Source organism: Procambarus clarkii, chromosome 54 (assembly GCF_040958095.1).
Source record: "Procambarus clarkii isolate CNS0578487 chromosome 54, FALCON_Pclarkii_2.0, whole genome shotgun sequence".
NCBI classification, from domain to species: Eukaryota; Metazoa; Arthropoda; class Malacostraca; order Decapoda; family Cambaridae; genus Procambarus; species Procambarus clarkii.
The window spans coordinates 22,215,764-22,230,003 of record NC_091203.1 but is presented as its reverse complement, the minus strand read 5'-3'; the positions used below and the strand labels follow the sequence as shown (position 1 = coordinate 22,230,003).

The window sequence follows — 14,240 nt, the reverse complement described above, 5'->3', positions numbered from 1 at the left end:
ACATGTAGGACTCTACGCCTGTAAACATGTCGTTAACATATACAAGAAATAGAATTGGTCCCAGCACCGATCCTTGTGGTACTCCACTTGTTACTGTTCGCCAGTCCGACTTCTCGCCCCTTACCGTAACTCTTTGGCTCCTTCCTGTTAGGTAGTTCCTTATCCATTCTAGGACCTTTCCCCCCACCCCCGCCTGCCTCTCGAGCTTGAACAGCAGTCTCATGTGCGGTACTGTATCAAAGGCTTTTTGGCAGTCCAGAAATATGCAGTCTGCCCAACCATCTCTGTCCTGTCTTATCCTCGTTATTTTATCATAGAATTCCAGAAGGTTTGTTAGGCACGATTTCCCTGTCCAGAACCCATGTTGATGTTTGTTCACAAACCTAATGTTCTCCAGGTGTGCAACCAGTCGTAGCCTAATTATTCTTTCCAGTATTTTACAGGGGATGCTTGTCAGTGATACAGGTCTGTAGTTAAGTGCCTCCTCCCTATCTCCTTTCTTGAAGATCGGCACGACATTTGCCTTCTTCCAGCAACTGGGCAATTCTCCTGACATAAGTGACTCATTAAAGATCATTGCCAGAGGCACGCTGAGGGCCTGTGCTGCTTCTTTTAGTATCCACGGTGATACTTTGTCTGGTCCAACTGCTTTAGTTGCATCTAGAGTTGTCAACTGTTTCATTACCTCCTCTGCTGTCACCTCTATATCTGATAGTCTTTCATCTAGGGTAACCCCTTCCAACAATGGGAGCTGCTCAGGCTCGGTAGTGAACACTCCATGGAAACTGGCATTCAGTGCCTCGCAGATTTCCTTGTCACTTTCAGTATATGCCCCCTCTGTCTTCCTTAGTCTTGTCACTTGGTCGTTCACCGACATTTTTCTTCTTATATGACTGTGTAGTAACTTAGGTTGTTTTTTCGCTTTGATTGCAATATCGTTCTCATAGTCCCTTTCCGATGTTCGTCTTATGTTAATGTAATCGTTCCTAGCTCTGTTGTATCTGCTTCTGTTGTCCTCTGTTCTTTGTGTTCTGTACTTCCTCCACTCCCGCCTGCTGGCCATTTTTGCTTCCTGACACTGTCTATTAAACCATGGGTTATTATATTCCCTCTTATTTTTTCCCTTTACCGTTGGTATAAATCTCTCTTCGGCCTCCTGGCATTTCTGTATGACTAGGTCCATCATATCTTGGACTGTTTTTCCTCTAATTTCTTCCTCCCACTGCACTTCACCCAGATAGTCCCTCATCCTCATATAGTCCCCTTTCCTGTAGTCAGCTCTCCTTTCCCAGATCTCTTGTCCCATGGTCATAAGTTTGAATTCCATCATGTAGTCAAAGACTAGGACACAATGGTCACTGGCCCCTAGAGGTATTTCATGCTCTAAATTCTCGATATCTTCTACGTTCTGGGTGAAAATCAGGTCTAATAGGCTCGGTGCATCTCCTCCTCTTTCCCTTGTGTCTTCCTTCACATGTTGTGTCAGGAAATTCCTGTCTATAACATCTACTAATTTTGCTCCCCACGTTTCGTCCCCTCCATGGGGATTCCTTGATTCCCAATTTATCTCTCCATGATTTAGGTCCCCCATGATCAGCAGCTTCGCTCTCATTCTGTGGGCTAGTGTTGCTGCCTTCTGCAGTTCATCTATACATGCTTTGTTGTTGTCATCATACTCCTGCCTGGGTCTTCTACTGTTTGGTGGGGGATTGTAGATTACCAAGATCACAATCTTCCTCCCATCTACTGTCAGAGTTCCATGTATGAAGCTTGTGCACTCATTGGTAACTCGATTTCCCAGGTCTTCAAACTTCCATTTCCGCTTTATTAGGAGTGCTACTCCCCCTCCCTGTCTCTGTGTCCTCTCTTTTCGTATCACCTGGTACCCTTCAGGAAAGATTGCATCTGAGATCATGTCATTAATTTTAGTTTCCACAATTGCAACTATGTCAGGATCTGCTTCACTCACTCTTTCTTTTATCTCTTCTGCTTTATTAGATACCCCATCAGCATTGGTGTGTGTGTGTGTGTGTGTGTGTGTGTGTGTGTGTGTGTGTGTGTGTGTGTGTGTATGTGTATGTGTATGTGTGTATGTGTGTGTGTGTATGTGTATGTGTATGTGTGTATGTGTGTGTGTGTGTGTGTGTGTGTGTGTGTGTGTGTGTATGTGTGTGTATGTGTATGTGTATGTGTATGTGTGTGTGTGTGTGTGTGTACGTACGTGTACGTGGAGGGGGGGGGGGTTGATTGGAGGGGTGGGAAAAGGGGGGTGAATTTACAAGAGTGAATTAAATGGAAGCACGTCATCAAACTATCGGAACATCAACCTCTCTACAAACTGCAGTTTTCCCAATCATACACAGTCAACAGGCCTCACACACCACGTCACAGACCAATATATAAAAATCACTATTTCACCTTTATATCCACGACAATATTTCCTGGAATATATTGATGCCCTGAAGGCTGTCCATGAGGGGAAGTAGAAGACAAAGTGAAGAGGTTGAGAAGCTGTCTTCACGTCTTTCAGAACTTGCAATATCTGACAATACCAGAAAATGAATTAATTTGAGTTATTTTTTTAAGCTCAGTGATGAAGAGTTGGGTTTAGTAGGTTAGAATCAACTGATTCAAATTGTCTAAAGTTTCTAATGATTGTTGGGATGAATTTCTGGAGATGTAGACTGACTCGGGAGCAACAGGCTTGTTTGATGAGAAGTCAATCGCAGAATTTTGGGGGCCCTTGATGTGAGCTTCCTGCCCAAACGCTTCCGACAGGAGCTATCCAAGCATTGTTTCCATTTGTATCAAAATACCTTTGTGATAAAGCATTTTAAACTCAATTGTAAATGAGAGTAAAGTAACATGAACACACACAGTACTACCACTACACACTCTCCCCCACACAGTACTACCACTACACACTCCCCCCACACACAGTACTACCACTACACACTCCCCCACACACAGTACTACCACTACACACTCTCCCCCACACAGTACTACCACTACACACACTCCCCCCACACACAGTACTACCACTACACACACTCCCCCACACACAGTACTACCACTACACACACTCCCCCACACACAGTACTACCACTACACACTCTCCCCCACACACAGTACTACCACTACACACTCCCTCCACACAGTACTACCACTACACACTTCCCCACACACAGTACTACCACTACACTCTCCCCCCACACACAGTACTACTACTATACACTCCCCCACACACAGTACTACCACTACACACTCCCCCACACACAGTACTACCACTACACACACTCCCCCACACAGTACTACCACTACACACACTCCCCCCACACACAGTACTACCACTACACACACTCCCCCACACAGTACTACCACTACACACACTCCCCCCACACACAGTACTACCACTACACACTCTCCCACACACAGTACTACCACTACACACTCCCCCACACACAGTACTACCACTACACACTCCCCCCCCCCCCACACAGTACTACCACTACACACTCTCCCCCACACACAGTATTACCACTACACACTCTCCCCCCCACACACAGTACTACCACTACACACTCTCCCCCACACAGTACTACCACTACACACTCCCCCACACAGTACTACCACTACACACACTCCCCCCCACACACAGTACTACCACTACACACTCTCCCCCACACACAGTACTACCACTACACACTCCCCCACACACAGTACTACCACTACACACTCCCCCCCCACACAGTACTACCACTACACACTCTCCCCCACCCACAGTACTACCACTAAACACTCTCCCCCCCACACACAGTACTACCACTACACACTCCCCCACACAGTACTACCACTACACACACTCCCCCCCCACACACAGTACTACCACTACACACTCCCCCCCCACACACAGTACTACCACTACACACACTCCCCCCACCCACAGTACTACCACTACACACTCCCCCACACAGTACTACCACTACACACTCCCCCCACACACAGTACTACCACTACACACTTCCCACACACACAGTACTACCACTACACACTCCCCCCACACACAGTACTACCACTACACACTCCCCCACACACAGTACTACCACTACACACTCCCCCACACAGTACTACCACTACACACTCTCCCCCACACAGTACTACCACTACACACTCCCCCCACACACAGTACTACCACTACACACTCCCCCACACACAGTACTACCACTACACACACTCCCCCACACAGTACTACCACTACACACTCTCCCCCACACAGTACTACCACTACACACTCCCCCACACAGTACTACCACTACACACTCCCCCACACAGTACTACCACTACACACTCCCCCAAACAGTACTACCACTACACACTCCCCCAAACAGTACTACCACTACACACTCCCCCACACAGTACTACCACTACACACACTCCCCCACGCAGTACTACCACTACACACTCCCCCACACAGTACTACCACTACACACTCCCCCACACAGTACTACCACTACACACTCCCCCACACAGTACTACCACTACACACTCTCCCCCCCACACAGTACTACCACTACACACTCCCCCACACAGTACTACCACTACACACTCCCCCACACAGTACTACCACTACACACTCCCCCCCACACAGTACTACCACTACACACTCCCCCACACAGTACTACCACTACACACTCTCCCCCCCACACAGTACTACCACTACACACTCCCCCACACAGTACTACCACTACACACTCTCCCCCACGCAGTACTACCACTACACACTCCCCCACACAGTACTACCACTACACACTCCCCCACACAGTACTACCACTACACACTCTCCCCCCCACACAGTACTACCACTACACACTCCCCCACACAGTACTACCACTACACACTCCCCCACACAGTACTACCACTACACACTCTCCCCCACGCAGTACTACCACTACACACTCCCCCACACAGTACTACCACTACACACTCCCCCCACACAGTACTACCACTACACATTCTCCCCCACACAGTACTATCACTACACACTCCCCCCACACACAGTACTACCACTACACATTCTCCCCCACACAGTACTACCACTACACACTCCCCCCACACCTTTCTCCACAACAGGGAAAATACCCTCACAGGAGCCGCCCGGGCCGAGGCCCAGTTTCTGGAGGCCTATGCTTGGCGAATTCAAGGTGGAAAGATTCCCCTGATCTCCTGTCCACCCTCCCGTCCGCCTGGCCGTCCCTTCCCGGACGACGTCGCCGTCTGGCGTCTGATTATCGAGAGGCTGTAGAGGGGCGCCCTCCTCGCCTCTCTTGTTACTCTCTAGTCTCCCTGCTGTAAATGGCTTCCCTTGGCGCCTTAATCAAATCAATCAAATCAAATGGTTATTTAGGTAAGGTACAATGTCCTCAAATGTACAATTTAATATCCTCAAGCTCCACCACCATAAATATATCACACACCAAAAGGCCCTGCAGGAAAAAGAAAAGCAGAAACAAGAGATAAAAGGCTTTAGAGGAAAAGGACAAGTTTGGAGAAGTAAAAGGCTCTTGATAAGTCCAGATTGGAGTACCAAAAGGCCCTAGAGAAGCCCAGATTGGATTTCGCCAATCTGGATTTCATCTCTCAAGCAAGGGCTCTAGAGCAAAAAGCTGAAAAGGCCAGAGAAAAGCCCCTGAATGCCAAAGACCAGACCAAAATGAAAGAAAAAAAATCCAAAATGGAAGCCGGGATGATGGCCAAATGTCCCAGTAAAAGGTGGAGCTCCACCAGCCGTTTTCCCCCGAAGCCTTATCAGATACGGAGGCGAGGACGTGAAGAGCTTAGAGGCCAGCTTCGGCGCCAGCATCCTCGCGGCGCGCGAAGAAGCCATCGTCAGCGGCGCGCGAAGAAGCCATCGTCAGCGGCGCGCGAAGAAGCCATCGTCAGCGGCGCGCGAAGAAGCCATCGTCAGCGGCGTGCGAAGAAGCCATCGTCAGCGGCGCGCGAAGAAGCCATCGTCAGCGGCGCGCGAAGAAGCCATCGTCAGCGGCGCGCGAAGAAGCCATCGTCAGCGGCGCGCGAAGAAGCCATCGTCAGCGGCGCTAACTTTACCGAAGTCACCGCCTGCGCTCTTCATATAATAGACCCGTCGGAGGACTACTTCGAAGTCCTCGACGCTAGACAAAATGAAGCACATGATTTAAGGCGAACTTTACTTCGAAGAGTAAATTCGGATCCAGAATGAGCGACTGTGGTGGTAGGAGCATTTAGTTATGCGACAGAACATTGCGGAACTGGTAAAGTTATGGGGAGGAAAATGAGAAAGGGCATTTGGTTAGTGTGCCCAAGGAGGAGGCTCGTGTGTACGGAGGCTCGCGCGTACGGAGGCTCGCGCGTACGGAGGCTCGCGCGTACGGAGGCTCGCGCGTACGGAGGCTCGCGCGTACGGAGGCTCGCGCGTACGGAGGCTCGCGCGTACGGAGGCTCGCGCGTACGGAGGCTCGCGCGTACGGAGGCTCGCGCGTACGGAGGCTCGCGCGTACGGAGGCTCGCGCGTACGGAGGCTCGCGCGTACGGAGGCTCGCGCGTACGGAGGCTCGCGCGTACGGAGGCTCGCGAGTACGGAGGCTCACGCGTACGGAGGCTCACGTGTACGGAGGCTCACGTGTATGGAGGTTCACGTGTATGGAGGCTCGCGTGTACGGAGGCTCGCGTGTACGGAGGCTCGCGTGTATGGAGACTCGCATGTATGCAACCGAAAACTCCTCACCCCTGAAGGATTCGAACCCAGACAGCCAGGGGCCCCATGAACCTCTGCGTATCCAGTACCGTACCAACTAGACCACACTGACTGTACAAAAGGTGTCATTATGCCCCAAAACACATCCTATAAGCTTCAGGAGTTAGCAGAAACGATCTCAACTCACTATTCTTCACTGTCCACTGGTCGAGACGCTCTTCTACAGTCAATTGGGTGTATTCACCTAGTTGTATTCACCTAGTTGTATTCACCTAGTTGTATTCACCTAGTTGTGGTTGCGGGGGTTGAGCTCTGCTCTTTCGGCCCGCCTCTCAACTGTCAATTAATCAACTGTTTATAACTACTAAAAAAAAAAAAATCCACACACACACACACACACAGGAAGCAGCCCGTAACAGCTGTCTAACTCCCAGGTACCTATTTACTGCTAGATAACAGGAGCATCAGGGGTGAAAGAAACTCTGCCTATTTTGTTGCCGCCGGCACCGGGGATCGAACCCGGACCCTAGGATTACGAGTGGAGAGCGCTGTCCACTCAGCTATCAGGCCCCCCAGGTGTGTGTATGGGGCGTGTGCCTGGCAGCACCTGTCACTCTCAACTGGAGTACTTGAGCCTGTCCTTCTAAGGGTCACTGCTCGAGACCCAACACTTCTTCAATGTGCTCAAAGAAATGTTTAGATTCCTCTGGTACAAGCAGTGGTATGTCCGAGCCCTCTTGACTGTCCTGTGTCTTCTTAACTTGTGTCTTCTTAACCTGTGTCTTCTTAACCTCTGTCCTCTTAACGTGTGTCTTCTTAACCTCTGTCCTCTTAACCTCTGTCCTCTTAACCTCTGTCCTCTTAACCTCTGTCCTCTTAACCTCTGTCCTCTTAACCTCTGTCCTCTTAACCTCTGTCCTCTTAACCTCTGTCCTCTTAACCTCTGTCCTCTTAACCTGTGTCCTCTTAACCTGTGTCCTCTTAACCTCTGTCCTCTTAACCTCTGTCCTCTTAACCTCTGTCCTCTTAACCTCTGTCCTCTTAACCTCTGTCCTCTTAACCTCTGTCCTCTTAACCTCTGTCCTCTTAACCTCTGTCCTCTTAACCTCTGTCCTCTTAACCTCTGTCCTCTTAACCTCTGTCCTCTGTCCTCTTAACCTCTGTCCAGAGGTAACCTGTCCTCTGTCCTCTTAACCTCTGTCCAGAGGTAACCTGTCCTCTGTCCTCTTAACCTCCGTCCAGAGGTAACCTGTCCTCTGTCCTCTTAACCTGTCCTCTCTCTGGTGGATGGGTGAACTTGTGTCCTGTTCTCTATTCCCTTCTACCTCCTTATGTCTCGTTTTCTCTCCTATTTCTTGTTCTAACTCCAGTTTTCGTATCCTGGTTTCTACTACTTTTTTTTCATCTGCAGTTTTGGCTATACTTGGGGTGGACGGTAGAGCGACGGTCTCGCTTCATGCAGGTCGGTGTTCAATCCCCGACCGTCCACCACAAGTGGTTGGGCACCATTCCTTTCCCTCCGTCCCATCCCAAATCCTTATCCTGACCCCTTCCAAATGCTATATAGTCGTGATGGCTTGGCGCTTTCCCCCCCTTATAGTTCCGTTCCCTAGTTGGATGAGCCACGTGGCACTTGGAGCCAAGAGGAACCCATCCCCAGCTCCTGTTCCAGCTGTTGCTGTTACTGCGGCTGCTCCTGTTCCAGCTGCTGCTGTTACTGCGGCTGCTCCTGTTTGACTGTTGCTGTTACTGCGGCTGCTCCTGTTTGACTGTTGCTGTTACTGCGGTTGCTCCTGTTTGACTGTTGCTGTTACTGCGGCTGCTCCTGTTTGACTGTTGCTGTTACTGCGGCTGCTCCTGTTTGACTGTTGCTGTTACTGCGGCTGCTCCTGTTTGACTGTTGCTGTTACTGCGGCTGCTCCTGTTTGACTGTTGTGTCCTCACTACATCTTGCCCGTCATCTTCCCTTCCTCCTTCAACTCCTTTTTGAGCTCCTTGCTCTACCTGTTACCTAGCAGTAAAACAGGTACCTGGGTGTTAGTCAGCTGTCACGGGCTGCTTCCTGGGGGTGGAGGCCTGGTCGAGGACCGGGCCGCGGGGACACTAAAGCCCCGAAATCATCTCAAGATAACCTCAAGATAACTCCTTCACTCCTGGCTCTCAACTCACAAGGAAGAGTAATAATTAGTAATTACAACAATTATTATTATAATAAATCCATAGGTAATGGGTATGCTGCATGGGTAACAGCTTCTCTCCCATACCAACCTACCCAGGCCTTGCGCCCTGGAGAGGGAGGATGTGACCTGCTGCATGGGTAACAGCTTCTCTCCCATACCAACCTACCCAGGCCTTGCGTCCTGGAGAGGGGGATGTGACCTGCTGCATGGGTAACAGCTTCTCTCCCATACCAACCTACCCAGGCCTTGCGTCCTGGAGAGGGGGATGTGACCTGCTGCATGGGTAACAGCTTCTCTCCCATACCAACCTACCCAGGCCTTGCGTCCTGGAGAGGGGGATGTGACCTGCTGCATGGGTAACAGCTTCTCTCCCATACCAACCTACCCAGGCCTTGCGCCCTGGAGAGGGGGATGTGACCTGCTGCATGGGTAACAGCTTCTCTCCCATACCAACCTACCCAGGCCTTGCGCCCTGGAGAGGGGGATGTGACCTGCTGCATGGGTAACAGCTTCTCTCCCATACCAACCTACCCAGGCCTTGCACCCTGGAGAGGGGGATGTGACCTGCTGCATGGGTAACAGCTTCTCTCCCATACCAACCTACCCAGGCCTTGCGTCCTGGAGAGGGGGATGTGACCTGCTGCATGGGTAACAGCTTCTCTCCCATACCAACCTACCCAGGCCTTGCGCCCTGGAGAGGGGGATGTGACCTGCTGCATGGGTAACAGCTTCTCTCCCATACCAACCTACCCAGGCCTTGCGCCCTGGAGAGGGGGATGTGACCTGCTGCATGGGTAACAGCTTCTCTCCCATACCAACCTACCCAGGCCTTGCACCCTGGAGAGGGGGATGTGACCTGCTGCATGGGTAACAGCTTCTCTCCCATACCAACCTACCCAGGCCTTGCACCCTGGAGAGGGGGATGTGACCTGCTGCATGGGTAACAGCTTCTCTCCCATACCAACCTACCCAGGCCTTGCACCCTGGAGAGGGAGATGTGACCTGCTGCATGGGTAACAGCTTCTCTCCCATACCAACCTACCCAGGCCTTGCACCCTGTTGAGGGAGATGTGACCTGCTGCATGGGTAACAGCTTCTCTCCCATACCAACCTACCCAGGCCTTGCACCCTGGAGAGGGGGATGTGACCTGCTGCATGGATAACAGCTTCTCTCCCATACCAACCTACCCAGGCCTTGCGTCCTGGAGAGGGGGATGTGACCTGCTGCATGGGTAACAGCTTCTCTCCCATACCAACCTACCCAGGCCTTGCACCCTGGAGAGGGGGGATGTGACCTGCTGCATGGGTAACAGCTTCTCTCCCATACCAACCTACCCAGGCCTTGCGCCCTGGAGAGGGGGATGTGACCTGCTGCATGGGTAACAGCTTCTCTCCCATACCAACCTACCCAGGCCTTGCACCCTGGAGAGGGAGGATGTGACCTGCTGCATGGGTAACAGCTTCTCTCCCATACCAACCTACCCAGGCCTTGCGCCCTGGAGAGACCACTCCAGACCGACAACCAGAGCCCAAACCCCATAGTCTCCTGAGACTGCTGGCTGCCTACTACTATATATATGTATATAATGAGCCTGATACATGCGTATACATACTACACATACTAACCTGTATAGAGGTGTGTGGACGCCTTCCTTGATCCATAGTATGAGTTGTACTGAGTCCTTAGGGTCGTTGACCTGCAGGTCACAGGGTAGGGCTGCCAGGCCTCCCTCAACCACACTCCTCTCAGCCATCTCAACTGTAATACAAGGGTCTATTGTGAGAGTGTGTCGTGAGGGTCTTGTGAGAGTGTGTCGTGAGGGGCTTGTGAGAGTGTGTCGTGTGAGGGTCTTGTGAGAGTGTGTCGTGAGAGTCTTGTGAGTGTGTGTCCTGAGGGTCTTGTGAGAGTGTCTTGTGAGAGTGTGTCGTGTGAGGCTTGTGAGAGTGTGTCGTGAGGGTCTTGTGAGAGTGTGTCCTGAGGGGCTTGTGAGAGAGTGTCTTTTGAGAGTGTGTCTTGTGAGAGTGTGTCGTGTGAGAGTGTGTTTTGTGAGTGTGTCGTGAGGGTCTTGTGAGAGTCTTGTGAGAGTGTGTCGTGAGGGTCTTGTGAGGGTCTTGTGAGAGTGTGTCGTGAGGGTCTTGTGAGAGTGTGTCGTGAGGGTCTTGTGAGAGAGTGTCTTGTGAGAGTGTGTCGTGAGGGTCTTGTGAGAGTGTGTCGTGTGAGTGTGTGTTTTGTGAGGGGTCTTGTGAGAGAGTGTCTTGTGAGAGAGTGTCTTGTGAGAGAGTGTCTTGTGAGAGAGTGTCTTGTGAAAGAGTGTCTTGTGAGAGAGTGTCTTGTGAGAGAGTGTCTTGTGAGAGAGTGTCTTGTGAGAGAGTGTCTTGTGAGAGAGTGTCTTGTGAGAGAGTGTCTTGTGAGAGAGTGTCTTGTGAGAGAGTGTCTTGTGAGAGAGAGTCTTGTGAGAGAGAGTCTTGTGAGAGAGTGTCTTGTGAGAGAGTGTCTTGTGAGAGAGAGTCTTGTGAGAGAGTGTCTTGTGAGAGAGTGTCTTGTGAGAGAGTGTCTTGTGAGAGAGTGTCTTGTGAGAGAGTGTCTTGTGAGAGAGTGTCTTGTGAGAGAGTGTCTTGTGAGAGAGTGTCTTGTGAGTGTCTTGTGAGAGAGTGTCTTGTGAGAGTGTGTCGTGAGGGTCTTGTGAGAGTGTGTCGTGAGGGTCTTGTGAGAGTGTGTCGTGAGGGTCTTGTGAGAGTGTGTCGTGAGGGTCTTGTGAGAGTGTGTCGTGAGGGTCTTGTGAGAGTGTGTCGTGAGGGTCTTGTGAGAGTGTGTCGTGAGGGTCTTGTGAGAGTGTGTCGTGAGGGTCTTGTGAGAGTGTGTCGTGAGGGTCTTGTGAGAGTGTGTCGTGAGGGTCTTGTGAGAGTGTGTCGTGAGGGTCTTGTGAGAGTGTGTCGTGTTAATTTTGTACACAAATGATGATATCTATAGCACCAGAATTACAAAAGTATAAGTTAATCCTCAGAGATCATCTTCACTATGGCATCATGAAGAGTGAAACAGGAGAGTAACAGCACTCGGGTCCTGGGTAAGTCTGGCCCTACAAGGATCTACAGATGGACACTGACCACAGTGCCTGTGAGGAATGAGTGCCACCAGTCAGGCACTGACCTGGCACTCCTGACACTGACCCCTGGCACTTCTGACCCTGACCCCTGGCACTCCTGACCCCTGGCACTCCTGACCCCTAGCACTCCTGACCCTGACCCCTGGCACTCCTGACACTGACCCCTGGCACTCCTGACACTGACCCCTGGCACTCCTGACCCCTGGCACTGCTGACACTAATCCCTGGCACTCCTGACCCTGACCCCTGGCACTCCTGACCCCTGGCACTCCTGACACTGACCCCTGGCACTCCTGACCCTGACCCCTGACACTCTTGCAGGAACACTTGCTACACAACATGAAGAAAAGACTAATATTGCTGCCGAGTGAAACAGCTTTATTTTTTTCTACATCAACCAATACAATCACAGGATGAGAGTTATCTTGTATTTTCATTACAAAGTTTGAGCAGAAAGTAATGGTTCTCGGCTTTATTTTCATACGTCTAATGTTTCACTGCAGTGTAAAGTATGTTTTTCATTCAGGAAAGAACATGAAAGGTATTTGGGGGAGGAAGAACACCTCGAGTCACATGCACCAAATGAACATGAAACTCCACAATTATTGTGCACGAGTTCACATTCTTAGTTCCAGTCGTACAAACATTAAACAACTATTGTTTACATATTAAAAGTTGATTCAGAATATTAGACAGGTAAAGTAAAGATCTGTCAATTATAGAAGTGATGAAGGAGAGGCTACTAGCTACAGGGACAGAAGTACAGCCAAGTCTGTCTGTACACTCCCACGGTCCTTGCTACATCGTCAAACATTTCCAGAATTGCTCGTGTCATCCAGGTCCGCGTTCAATCCCCGACGGTCCACAAGTGGTTGGGCACCATTCCTTTCCCTCCGTCCCATCCCAAATCCTTATCCTGACCCCTTCCCACTGCTATATAGTCGAAACGACTTGGCGCTTTCCCCCTGGACACATTCATGTTTAATGCAATACTTAAATATTGAATCTAGTTATTAGTGATGGAACTAGATCACCTGACCTCCTACGTCACCCTTCTATGGCCTTCTATGAGGCCTATGACAGTCCCCGACACTACGGGAGTCATGGTGGGGAGCTGTGTGAGGCTAGCCCTGAGCGTCTGGCCTCCAGGTACGGACACACACACAAGCCAATTTAGCCCAATCTAGAATGATGATCCACATTAGTGGCGCAGTTTAATGCGTTTGTTAAGGCCTTGCAGGGCTGTAAGTCCATCCCTGTGTAGCAGAGTGTCTCGTGAGTGTGTGTGTGTAGGAGTGTCTCGTGTGTGTGTGTGTGTGTGTGTGTGTGTGTGTGTGTGTGTGTGTGTGTGTGTGTGTGTGTGTGTGTGTGTGCGTGCGTGTGTGCGTGCGTGTGTGTGCGTGCGTGTGTGTGCGTGTGTGTGTGTGTGTGTGTGCTTGTATTAGTGTGTCTCGAGTGTATGTGTGTGTGTGTGTAGGAGAATGTCTCGAGTGTGTGTTGAGTGTATCATCAGAGGGCCTCATCTTGCTGCCCCAAGAGTCAAAACTCCCTACATAACTGTATTCTCAAACTGTTGTAACTCGAGGTATTATATGTATTCACCAGTGAGTAGATGAGTAGATGAGTAGATGAGCCGTGTCTCACTCTACCAGGCTAACACCTCCTCCTTCCCTTATAGCAAGCCTTACCCACTAGTATCCCCTGGAACAAGACCCGCTAATAGCTTTACAACCACACCACTAATTACTCAATTACTCCTGGGAGAACAGAAGACAAAGCCACAACCTTCAGCGCTTACAACAACAAACTTCTTGATCACGTGACCTTTCAACATCAAGCTTTTTTTTCGTAGTAGTAGAAAATATAAGGAAAAATTTCGTACTAAAACTGGGGTAAAGTTTGTTCCTTTTTCTTGGTAAGATTTGCATAACTGGCGAATTGTGGGTTGCTGGGTGGAATGGCCTTGTTAGTGGTTGTAACGAGGCCGGTGTTGTAGCTCAAGCCAGCTCCCTACAAGCTCAAGCTTGTAGCTCAAGCTCCTACCCTACACGGTGGTGTAGGGTAGGAGACCAAGCCAGCTACGGTGGTGTAGGGTAGGAGACCAAGCCAGCTACGGTGTTGTAGGGTAGGAGACCAAGCCAGCTACGGTGGTGTAGGGTAGGAGGTCAAGCCAGCTACGGTGGTGTAGAGGAGACCAAGCCAGCTACGGTGTTGTAGGGT

The 14,240-nt window shown here is 50.6% G+C and overlaps 1 protein-coding gene across 3 annotated transcripts in view; it reads right to left on the bottom strand.

Annotated features, from left to right (window-relative positions):
- LOC123771331 (contactin-4-like) overlaps positions 1-14,240 on the bottom strand; it is a 249,467-nt gene that overhangs the window by 138,812 nt on the left and 96,415 nt on the right. For all 3 annotated transcript variants that reach the window (XM_069305179.1, XM_069305180.1, XM_069305181.1), the window contains exon 2: positions 10,540-10,672. In XM_069305179.1, coding sequence (XP_069161280.1) covers positions 10,540-10,672 — 133 coding nt within the window. The remainder of the gene's footprint in view (positions 1-10,539; positions 10,673-14,240) is intronic.